The sequence below is a fragment of the Physcomitrium patens genome, chromosome 4 (assembly GCF_059467195.1).
Source record: "Physcomitrium patens ecotype Gransden chromosome 4, ASM5946719v1, whole genome shotgun sequence".
Taxonomy (NCBI): domain Eukaryota; kingdom Viridiplantae; phylum Streptophyta; class Bryopsida; order Funariales; family Funariaceae; genus Physcomitrium; species Physcomitrium patens.
In genome coordinates this window covers 7873862-7883400 of record NC_143413.1, presented here as the reverse complement: position 1 = coordinate 7883400, position 9539 = coordinate 7873862, and the positions used below count along the sequence as shown (strand labels likewise).

The window sequence follows — 9539 nt, the reverse complement described above, 5'->3', positions numbered from 1 at the left end:
CACCTTTCTTTTCTTTCATGTTAATCAATTTAATAAAAACGTCCACAATATGTGGGCATTTTCAACTATTGACAAGCCTCCACAAGGCTAGGCATTTTCAACTATTGACAAGCCTCCACAAGGCTAGGCATTTTCAACTATTGACAAGCCTCCACAAGGCTAGACCCTTGTGCACCTGAATGCAAAATTGGATGGGGATGGGTGGAGCTTCTTTCTTAGGCAATAGATTGATGTGCAAGCAATTAGAAAAATGAGTACTTGGGTCCATGTTCCTACACTTCTAATTTTGTAATCCATGCCTTGCTTCTTGAGCCAAACTTCGGAATTTGAAGAGAAAACAATACTAAATGAATGGTACAAAATCCATGAGAAGCCAAGCAAGTACTTCATAAAACCTTCCCTTTCAGTGGAGTTTGAATAGAGCATTTTAATTCCAAGACATTTCCAGAAGATCAACTGCTCATTGAAGAAAATGGATTAACAGAGCTACGAGAGGGAATAGATCTCTGTGTGAGCGTGAGCTATGTGGTGCCTTGCGCCTGACTTTAAAAATTGGCACATGTCCACAAAATTTCAGTCTGTAGCAATCCTGAAAAACTAGCTAAAATTATGAACACTTGTGGTGTTTTCTGCCCTGAAAGTTGAATGGATGCATCCTGTCGGTGACACAGCGGAACCAGCCATGCATGCATTATGATACCCTCGATAACTAGGCAAATGGACTATACACTGATTGTTACTGGAGTGCAGAGCACTCTTAACTGGTGCATGACCTGCTTCTACAATTGACCTGAGGGGTACTTGGTAGAGGGAACTAGACCTCTGGAAAACTTGTAACTGCCGATGGAGTTATGACTCCAGGCTCTCACTTTGACGTGTTTCATGTACAGGAAGATCATTCATCCTTGACAGATTTTGTTGATTATCCCAAAACTGGAGTTGATGGGCTTGGAGAGATTTACATCTAGTGGATAGGTCACTCTTCTCATGGTTGAGTAATGAAATCCACGTTCATAGCAGAGGAGCCGGAGGTTTGGGCCTGTTTGTCCCAAGTCAGCAAGATGTAGGCTTCAGTGAAGATCAATGTAATACTCGACGGTTGGCTAGGATCTTACACTTAGCTCCGTACCCTCCGACATTGCTTATGTATTTTGATCACATGGTAGTGAGAGGATGCTGTGTCACTGGTTGTATTTCGCTACGTGGCGTTAGTACCTGTTTCATGGAGTTGATCAGACATCTAAACGTCACACGAATTTTGCAAGAAACTAATGAATCCTTTTAACTTAATTTGATTTAATTTCTGTTTAGGTGAAAATGATTTTAAAGGGGACGATTGGAAGGGTTTAATGACGAACCTTGCCAACTGGGCCTAAGAAGTCATAGCAGTCTGCTCTGGGTATCTCGTATCCTTTCGCAGCTCCCGCTGGGTCTACGAACTCATCACTGTCTGTTGGATTCTCATAAACTTTCCTACCTCTAGTTTCTAGAAAAGTTGACCTCCTTGAAGATGAGTCTTCTATAAGGTCGCAAAATTGTTTCAACCGGGGTGACTGCAAGGCCATACCTGGACCATGGTCTGTGAATTCTGGAACTGAGGTGTCGGATTCGCAGCTCTTGAGCTCCGAGTATGATTCAGTACCCCTATGCAAAGACCCGTCAACCAAAGCCATCGCTGCGCTCCATAGCGTCGGCTGTTTATAAGCGCATACGTCTGCTTGGGCTGAATAAAGATGCTCAGGGGTTGTCCAATCTCCATCTTCATTCAGGTCCTCTTGGGTCTCTGTCCGGCCCTCTGCCCATTTCACAGCATAGAGATTGTTGGGTACGATCCATAGTACTCCACCGCCGTATATACAAAAATTGACTCCCTAACCTTGTTCATTGTACACTATCACCAAAAAGTCAGGTTGTTTTGAGCTTATATGGAATACTACACAATTTAAATGACATTGGTACTTGCCTGCGTCTAAGCCCAATCCTAGGAGTTGATGAATTTCGTGGTCACTAAGTTCTTGTGGTGCGTTGCAATATGCCCTGTCCGAGCCCGTAAAAGAACCAAATAAGTAACCATTTCAAATCATTAACGCAAAATTTTACTCAAAGAGTATGAATTGTCAGATGCGAATTGAATTTCTGACTAGGTACATACGAGCGAAAGCAACACCGTATTCCAAACATGGCGAAATAACAGTGGAGAAGGGAAAGCAGAGCGAGAAGCAACCTTCCTTGATCTAGATCGCTGTCAGAACAAATCCATCCTGCAGGAACAAAAGCATCAGCGGACAGCCTTCTCCAGCTCCCACAGTCGTTGCACTTCACCCATTGATTTTCCCTACACTCTAACAGTTTCACGTTAGCTATGAATTGAAAACCTCCAGGATAACAGGTTTGTATTTTACACCCCAAAAAATCGACTCAATTCAATCAATTATATATAAATCTCACCCATGTGCTTCAGGGCTGTGGTAAGTTCTCGTGATAAGAACAGGAGGCGCCTGGAAGCCAACCGTGTGTTAAAATTGTGCTGGGACAAGTATTCACGAAATCATTTTGCCTCAAAACAACATTTTGCTGCAAGGGTTGAAAAACGATAACAGTTACAAAATATACAAGAAACAATTATTTGATTTCAATTGGATTCTCGAGCAAGCACCTCGTATTCTTCAAAATCGTGACCTTCAATAGTGAGAACTGTAGGGAGAGCACCAGGTGCTGGTCGAAGCAGATCCTGCATTTCTTTCCATTCAGCGTACTCATCCGCATTTACTCGCAGCCTTTTACCCTTTGAGCCAAGCACCCCTGCTATCCTGTCATCATGCTGGAAGGTATCTGGAGTACTAGACCGTCCGCTGGTTGATTTCTTGTCTATCAGAGCTTCACCTACTGCCAAGTGATCTATGACCTTAGTCCGTTGGGCAAGCGAGAGTGGGGGAAACTCCTTCTTTCTCTTCTTCTTACGCTGGATTATACCTCTGTCTAGGGCGTAATCAACATTTGCATCATCAGCCGATAATTTTGTAGGTTTTTTTTGTCGAGTTGCGACTTCCTCAAGAGATGGGCTCCAGTCATTTGCAAGATACGTAAGTCCTCCATTTGAATGTTCCCTTTCTTTAAACTGGTCCTTTGAAGCACCACAATTCAACGCTTTCATTTGCTGAAAAAGAAAGCGATTCGGTCAGGCAGTCTTACTGAACAACTGCTGCTGCAACTAAGATCCACGTAAAGTAATCCATCGGGAGAGCATATGACAAACCTTCGGCGGTGGAGGTTTCTGCTTGCGATAGCCAATAAACAATGTTCCTTGAGGCTCCAATCTGCTGAAGAAAACTAATTCAATAAGAAGCACATGCAGGTTAGCGTCAATCGAAAGGCTCTTAGTCAATAGCTCAAAAGGAAACACCAATTCGGCGACATCAGCATTGAAATGCACACAAAATATCAAGACACAATTGAGCGGCTACCAGTTTGAAGTGCTATTAGACTGCCAGTTTCTTGTCCAGAACTGCATCTTGTAAGACAACCCACATTTGAAACGATGCCTCCTAAAATTTTACCATGGGCTCGTGAATATGGAAATGAATTCTTGCGATTACGCAGCTATTCTAAGGACCTGGGTTTAAACAAGTTAAAGACATGTAGTGTACTGTTGTAGTGAACGAGAAAATATTACACCTGTATCACCACCACGTAGGTCTGTTGATTGGACATATGGATAAAATTTCTTGAAGTAGTAAATTCGACTCTCCTTACTATGCCAGAAGCAGAACTCGAAGGACCATTCCTTTCCCGTGGCATCCACAAGTGTCATCCAAATTCCTCCCGGCTTGTTGATTGGCGGAAAGTGTTCCTATTTGAACACTCCGTAGTTTTAGTTATAGATGCATCAAGTGTAATATATCATGTCCAAGCGCGAAATAAATTGAACCTTGAAGCATCCGCAGGTACCAAATTAATAGGGATCATAGGCACCCACCTCCACTTTCCTCTTTGGAAGGACAAAATGCCCAGTGCTTCGGCAATCGGTGACGCTGGCCACCTTATCAAATAGGAAGGTCATGGTTGTCCCTAAGCTGAAAAACCTGTTAAGGGAAACTGGCCATAGAAGCAAGAAGTCTAGTCCATCCAGGGCTTCGAGGAACATTCGAACTTTGCATGATCACCTGCGGTAGCTCGCATTTACTGCAATATATTTTGAACGACAACCTCATGGATAATTACGCTTTAACAAGGATGTAAGAGGATACAATTTCTGTGAAGGGGGAGGCGAGTTCAGGTTGCCGATGCGGGGGCCGTTTACTGAAATTGATCGAGGAAACGTCAAGATGCCAGTCCTTCCCTTACCATCTGGTAAAATTTCGTTTCGTCAGAAATGTAATACAAGCAGTGGACATAGCACAAACAGATTTGACTCTAAATTGGTGAACATAAGCATCAAGTAACTGACCAACTGGAGTGAACATTAATGAAGTTGCTAAGCATAATGCAGGAGATTCAGTCATTTCTGTGAGGGAAAAAGTTTCCAGTCACAGTAACGACAATGTTAGCGTAAGATTGCTCACTCAAAGTCGGTCCATTATTAAGGGGTGATGTAGCCAAGAGCTCCTTCCTATCCTCGCCAGGATTGCGCTTGACAGATCCTCGAATTTGCTGTTTGGGTTTGACAATAGCCTTCCCCAAAACGCATCCTACTAATATGCTTGTCCCACCTGGTGATTTTGAGACTGAGTTAAAGTCGCATACATGATGGCCTAGAACTGCAAAATAAAATCCCACATTTACAGAGGGTTTGGCAAACGTGGGATACTGAAACTGTACCTTGCTAACTGCAGGGAATACAAATCAAGTTGCGCGTCACAATACCTGGAATCTGGCAGGTGGACAATGTTGATGCTAAAGCGCTGGAGCTTTTCTTTGTGGTGCCTTCTTGGGTGGGAGTTGACTTTCCGAAAAATGAATGGAAAGTTCCTCTCCTTTCCATGGACTCCTCCCCGCAAGTGCTTCCGATGTGATTCGAAAACTGCGCATGCCTGACTTGAGATTGGCTCAAAGTGGGGAAATCACCGCCAAGCATTGGCTCTCAATTCTGATTCTTTGCTGAAGCTTCTATCACACAACTTGTAGCTTCCTCAGTGTAGCGGAGTTATCCTCGCTCATCTCTGAAATTCCCTTGAATTTTTAGGTGAGATAGCTGAGAGATGCTGTTACTCTTATCCCACAGAAATGCTTACTTGGTTCCTTTCTACTTGTAATTGGTTTCATTATGCAATCAGAAGTGTATCTAACGTTCTCTCGTATCTCTGTCGACGACATATCCCTACAGCGATGTGTTAGCAACATGAAATAATTGGCAAAAGATAGTGATCCTCCCAAGGAGAGTATCAAATTTCAAACGACCCCTTTCTCTAACTACTTTAAACGAACAACACACTCCACATGCAGCTGAAGAGGCCGCATAAACAGTTAACTGTATGTGGGATCGTTTTAAAGTTGCTCACTATCCTAGACACTACATGTACAAATTGAAAAAGTGGACAATTTGACTTTGTTCCGAGGGAACTAAACCGTCAACGACCATCTGACGAAACACAGGCTGAGTAGAGCAAATTACAAGAGGCTCTGTCAGATGGCAATGCCTCCGCGAGATTCCGTGAGTTCTTCCTGCAAAACACCGACAAGTAATACGATCAAGGTTTCAAATTGTACCCACCGATTCGTCACATGACATTCTAGCTCTAAAGCAAAGACAAGATGAGGCTGGACATGTATGATATTGCCTTCATCAATGCACTAAAATGAACTAAATTCCACTCGATATTCGACTTTCCAAGGGTTACCATCTTACCAGAAGGCAATTCTAAGATTTTATATGCTCCTAGAGATGCTGATACATGCAAAATAACCAGGAAAAAAGCTCAGTTCTCATGAGAGGCATTAATGGGCACTATGCTAATGAGAGTTTGAGGACTTTTCAGCATACTGCCTGGGAAGCCTGGCAAATTAAGGCCTCGGTTGATAGTTCAATCACGCTCAACTGAACTCTAACCAACTCCAGATACACAACTCCGCCATCAAAATGAAAAGCCTACGTCTACAACTACCGAAGGATCATAGAAGAGCCTAGACACAGAATCATGAAAATTTACAACTTGGACACTCCAATTAGCGGATGGTACAACTGAACATTCAAAGAGTACTTTTTAGGTGATAGGTGTAAACAAGAGGGCAACCCTCCTTGAAGAGTTATCGCCTAGGTCATGGCGGTTTATTGAGAATCCCATAGATGATGGCATTTGACCTACACGCGAAGCAGTCATAACTCAAGTGAGTTTTGATCTTCATTTGTTGCATATGACACATGTGCAACTGCACAAGTGGCTATCCGGGCATATTGACCATATGAAACTACCGGTACTAATCAAGCGGAGAGGAATCAAGAATGCCAACGAGCCTCAAATACATTAACCGCACAAATGCAGATCAATGCTGAAAGATACGAAAAAGGGTATGTCTTTTTTTATCCAGCTCATCGTGGTTTCTGTAATGCGTGGTGATCCTGAAGAGAGGCGAGTTCCTTGATAGCTCCAGAAGATACTCTCCAAAGCCCAGTGGCTATGGATGGTACATTGCGAGGTTGCTAACACCGCATTATCAGGTGCAAAGGTGGAAAGGCACAAGGGACTAAATTAGACGCATAATGCTTGCTGATCATCTGATTCTTGAAGACAACGACAACCTAGTGTCCGTTGCACACTTCTTGGCGTAAATATACAGTTGTTCCTCCTGAAAAAGTGAGCTTCAGATAAATCTAGAAGGTCGACTTCGGCAGTGGTCACAAGCATTGAAAATATTTCTTGACATAAAAAAAGGAAAAACGAAAAATTGAAGGCGTAGAAGGACATGTACTATCGAAGCACATTGAACGAGTGAGGTCAAATGTAACTCACGATGGTCTGATCCGAGTGCGTTATTTTCAAAAGCACCGGAGGTCAACAGCCACAATTGCAGTGGTATCCAACCACCACAGACCCCATAATCCACATGCTAAACAAGGCAGTCTCTGCGAGTCTTCAAAGAGACCAAAAAGATTGGAAACAACACAACGAAGTACGAACTCTTGCGCAACCCACGAACTCTCAGCGAGGAACCCGCAAAACTGCTCCACGAAACTCTTACACCAACCCAAGTCTGCGAAGTGAGACCTTCGCAGTCATCCCAATTCTTCCACCTCCTCGAGCCCGTCATCGCACCGGACACCGACCCCTAAGAGATAAAGAAAAAGAAAACAAAAAAAAACTCTTCAGGCTATGGCCATGACAAATGATCATGCATCAATCCAGGAAGAACCGTAACCGGCACACATACCGAGTGGCGAGTTGCACAAAAACACTCGACAAAATCCGCTGCCTTCCTTCCATTCCCGAATGTTGCGTAGCAATGAAACACAGCATGAAATCAATGCTCTCTCTCTCTCTCTCTCTCTCTCTCTCTCGCTGGTGTAACGTATTACATTCCTCTAAGCGCACAGTGAGCAAGGAAGAGGGGGCGGGGGTGTGTGAGTAACAACAGCAACTCCATCATCACAAGGCGGGAAGAATGGAGGCGGGGGCTGTCGATGATATTGTTACGTAAGCATGCGAGCCATGAGTGCGGCGGCAGTACACATCCGTGTGTTCCAAGAAGACACACAAGCGCAGGGCAAGGGAAGCGCAAAGGATGGTGATGATGAGCCGAGCAGGACTTGAGGCTGCAACGGAGAATTCCGTTACTCACGTAACCTGTACTTCTCCCGTCCCTGCCAGCAGCTCCAACCATTGGACTGCCCCCACCTCACCTGCCCTGCTCACACACACATCCCTCCCTCCCTCCCCTTGCAAGCTTGACCGCCTTTGCCTTCGCCTTCGCTTTGCCTTCCTTCGCTTGTGTGAAACGTGACGGGCGTTCCACGCAGGCTCAAGCTCAGAAAGCCGTAGTAGTAGTATTGTCTTCAGTCTCGCCCTCCATCTCGGTTTTTCCAAACTGGCAGGTGAGATGGAATGTTGCATATGTTTCCAGCCCTTGGGCCCCTGCTTGTCCTGTTGTGGAGCCGCTACGTCCGAAGCTTGGTGTGTCGGCTCGTCACAGTAAATTTGTGGCGTGGGAGTAGGTACTTTGTGTAGCTACTGCTGTTAGTGCCCATGTCGTAGAGGCCTGCGAGGGAGTAGTAAGTCACTAGCGTCCACTTTATGGATCGATTCCATGGTTTTCTGTGCATCTGTGGTCCTGATGCTAGTGTCTGAGGTGTCTGATCAGGGCTTCAGGTGCGCGTATGGAAAATGGACTTTGGAATATCTGTCTGTGATTGCTTCTCGTGTGTCAGATGAGCTGTCAGTTGTGTCCGAGATTTTGCCTTTGTTTCTGGGTTTCTGCAGGTGGGTTTTAAGCTGTGGTTGTAGTCAGAAGGCTGATGAGGGGGGAGGGGGGAGTTGTGACTGAATGGTGAAGATGTTTGGAAGGAAGAAGCTGACAAGGTAGCGGAGAGCGGTGGGATGCGGCAATGGTTGGTTTACCGGAAGGAGAGAGGGAAGAATGAAAGGGATGACCGAGCGGTTGAGGAGGGTGCTTCCGCCAATGTGAAAGCGGAGCACGAGGAGTAGGAGTGTTGGCGGATTCTGAGAATGGAAAAGGTGCAGGAAAAGAGTGCTACGGAAATGGGAAGATGAAGCTGATCCAACGCTTCTCGGGGTGGATCGTGTGTACAATGCAGAAGCGTCTTTAGGAGGACGGAGTGTCTTGATGATGAGCTGGGCAGTGGTGCTGCCTGTGAAGTTTGGCTTAGATTTTGTGCACATTTCTTGGGGGCTCAATCTGGAGGAATCCATACCTCTAATTATGGTCCATGTAATCAAAAGCCCATTTTATGCTTTAGACATTGCCGAGCCGAGAGGGGATAGAAACAGTTGGACCAGCTTCATGTTGCTTTTTCTGTAATTATGTGGTAAGAGCATCTTCTGGTAAAAATCTCAGAAGACATTGAAGTTGTACGACCCAATCTTTATTAATGAAGCGAATGTTTTCGTATGCTTTCATAGATTATATGCCATTGTTCCTTCCCATTCTACCCTAGCATTCTGTTGGCAAGATTTGCACTTGCAAAGCATGGAGTTTTAATGAGTAGAGTCGTCTGGAAGTGGGAGGATACCTTGATTACTAAGTGACCGGTTCTCGTTTGAAAACTGATTTTTCTCCTTATAGATCGGCTAGATTTATTCTCACCGTGTTGAGAAGGACGAAGTTGCAAATGCGAGGAATATGAAAATCATTTTGAAGAAGGTTGGGATTAGGTGGAGGATGCTCTCTGCAGAAACCATTTATCAAGGGTAGAAAATCATTGTGAAGAAGCCCAGACGAAAGGTTGGAGTGGCACCATGTCAAGCACACAATCGTTTGGGTGAAGTCTATCCTTTCGATTATATTTGTATTTTGTACTTTGTATTTTTTTTCTTTTTTCCTGTTGGTATCTGTCCAGTTTGGCGCTTAAAATTCTCTCCTATGATCAT

The 9539-nt window shown here is 44.5% G+C and overlaps 1 protein-coding gene and 1 long non-coding RNA gene across 14 annotated transcripts; one reads left to right on the top strand and one right to left on the bottom strand.

Annotated features, from left to right (window-relative positions):
* Positions 1 to 441: 441 nt before the first annotated feature.
* LOC112280900 (B3 domain-containing protein Os07g0563300) lies at positions 442 to 7510 on the bottom strand. Of its 13 annotated transcripts, none has more exons than XM_090249635.1 (17): positions 7366 to 7510; positions 6948 to 7263; positions 6198 to 6783; positions 5846 to 5884; positions 4864 to 5661; positions 4563 to 4757; positions 4248 to 4347; positions 3977 to 4073; positions 3676 to 3850; positions 3257 to 3330; positions 2657 to 3157; positions 2449 to 2498; positions 2225 to 2335; positions 1964 to 2037; positions 1568 to 1795; positions 1359 to 1432; positions 442 to 1215 (listed from the first exon to the last, which is right to left on the bottom strand). In XM_090249635.1, the coding sequence occupies exons 5-17, from the start codon at positions 5072 to 5074 to the stop codon at positions 1156 to 1158; spliced, it is 1950 nt and encodes a 649-aa protein (XP_090105761.1). In that variant the 5' UTR covers positions 5075 to 5661; positions 5846 to 5884; positions 6198 to 6783; positions 6948 to 7263; positions 7366 to 7510; the 3' UTR covers positions 442 to 1155. The 13 variants fall into 13 exon arrangements, with proteins under 13 accessions (XP_090105761.1, XP_090105751.1, XP_090105753.1 ...); XM_090249625.1 differs by having other exon boundaries at positions 1359 to 1795; positions 4864 to 5317; positions 5612 to 5661; XM_090249627.1 differs by having other exon boundaries at positions 1359 to 1795; positions 4864 to 5159; positions 5612 to 5661.
* A 375-nt stretch (positions 7511 to 7885) lies between these two features.
* LOC149989375 (uncharacterized) lies at positions 7886 to 9075 on the top strand. The gene is made up of 2 exons (XR_016502553.1): positions 7886 to 8026; positions 8485 to 9075. It is a non-coding gene; the product is annotated as an uncharacterized LOC149989375 (long non-coding RNA).
* Positions 9076 to 9539: the final 464 nt, after the last annotated feature.

Coding starts and splice junctions, on each gene's coding strand:
- LOC112280900 (XM_090249625.1), bottom strand. CDS start 5,074: ATGCTTGGCGGTGATTTCCCCACTTTGAGCCAATCTCAAGTCAGGCAT. Junction 3,851..3,976: donor TTCCAAAGAGGAAAGTGGAG/GTGGGTGCCTAT, acceptor GTGTTCAAATAG/GAACACTTTCCGCCAATCAA. Junction 3,158..3,256: donor AGAAACCTCCACCGCCGAAG/GTTTGTCATATG, acceptor TTTCTTTTTCAG/CAAATGAAAGCGTTGAATTG.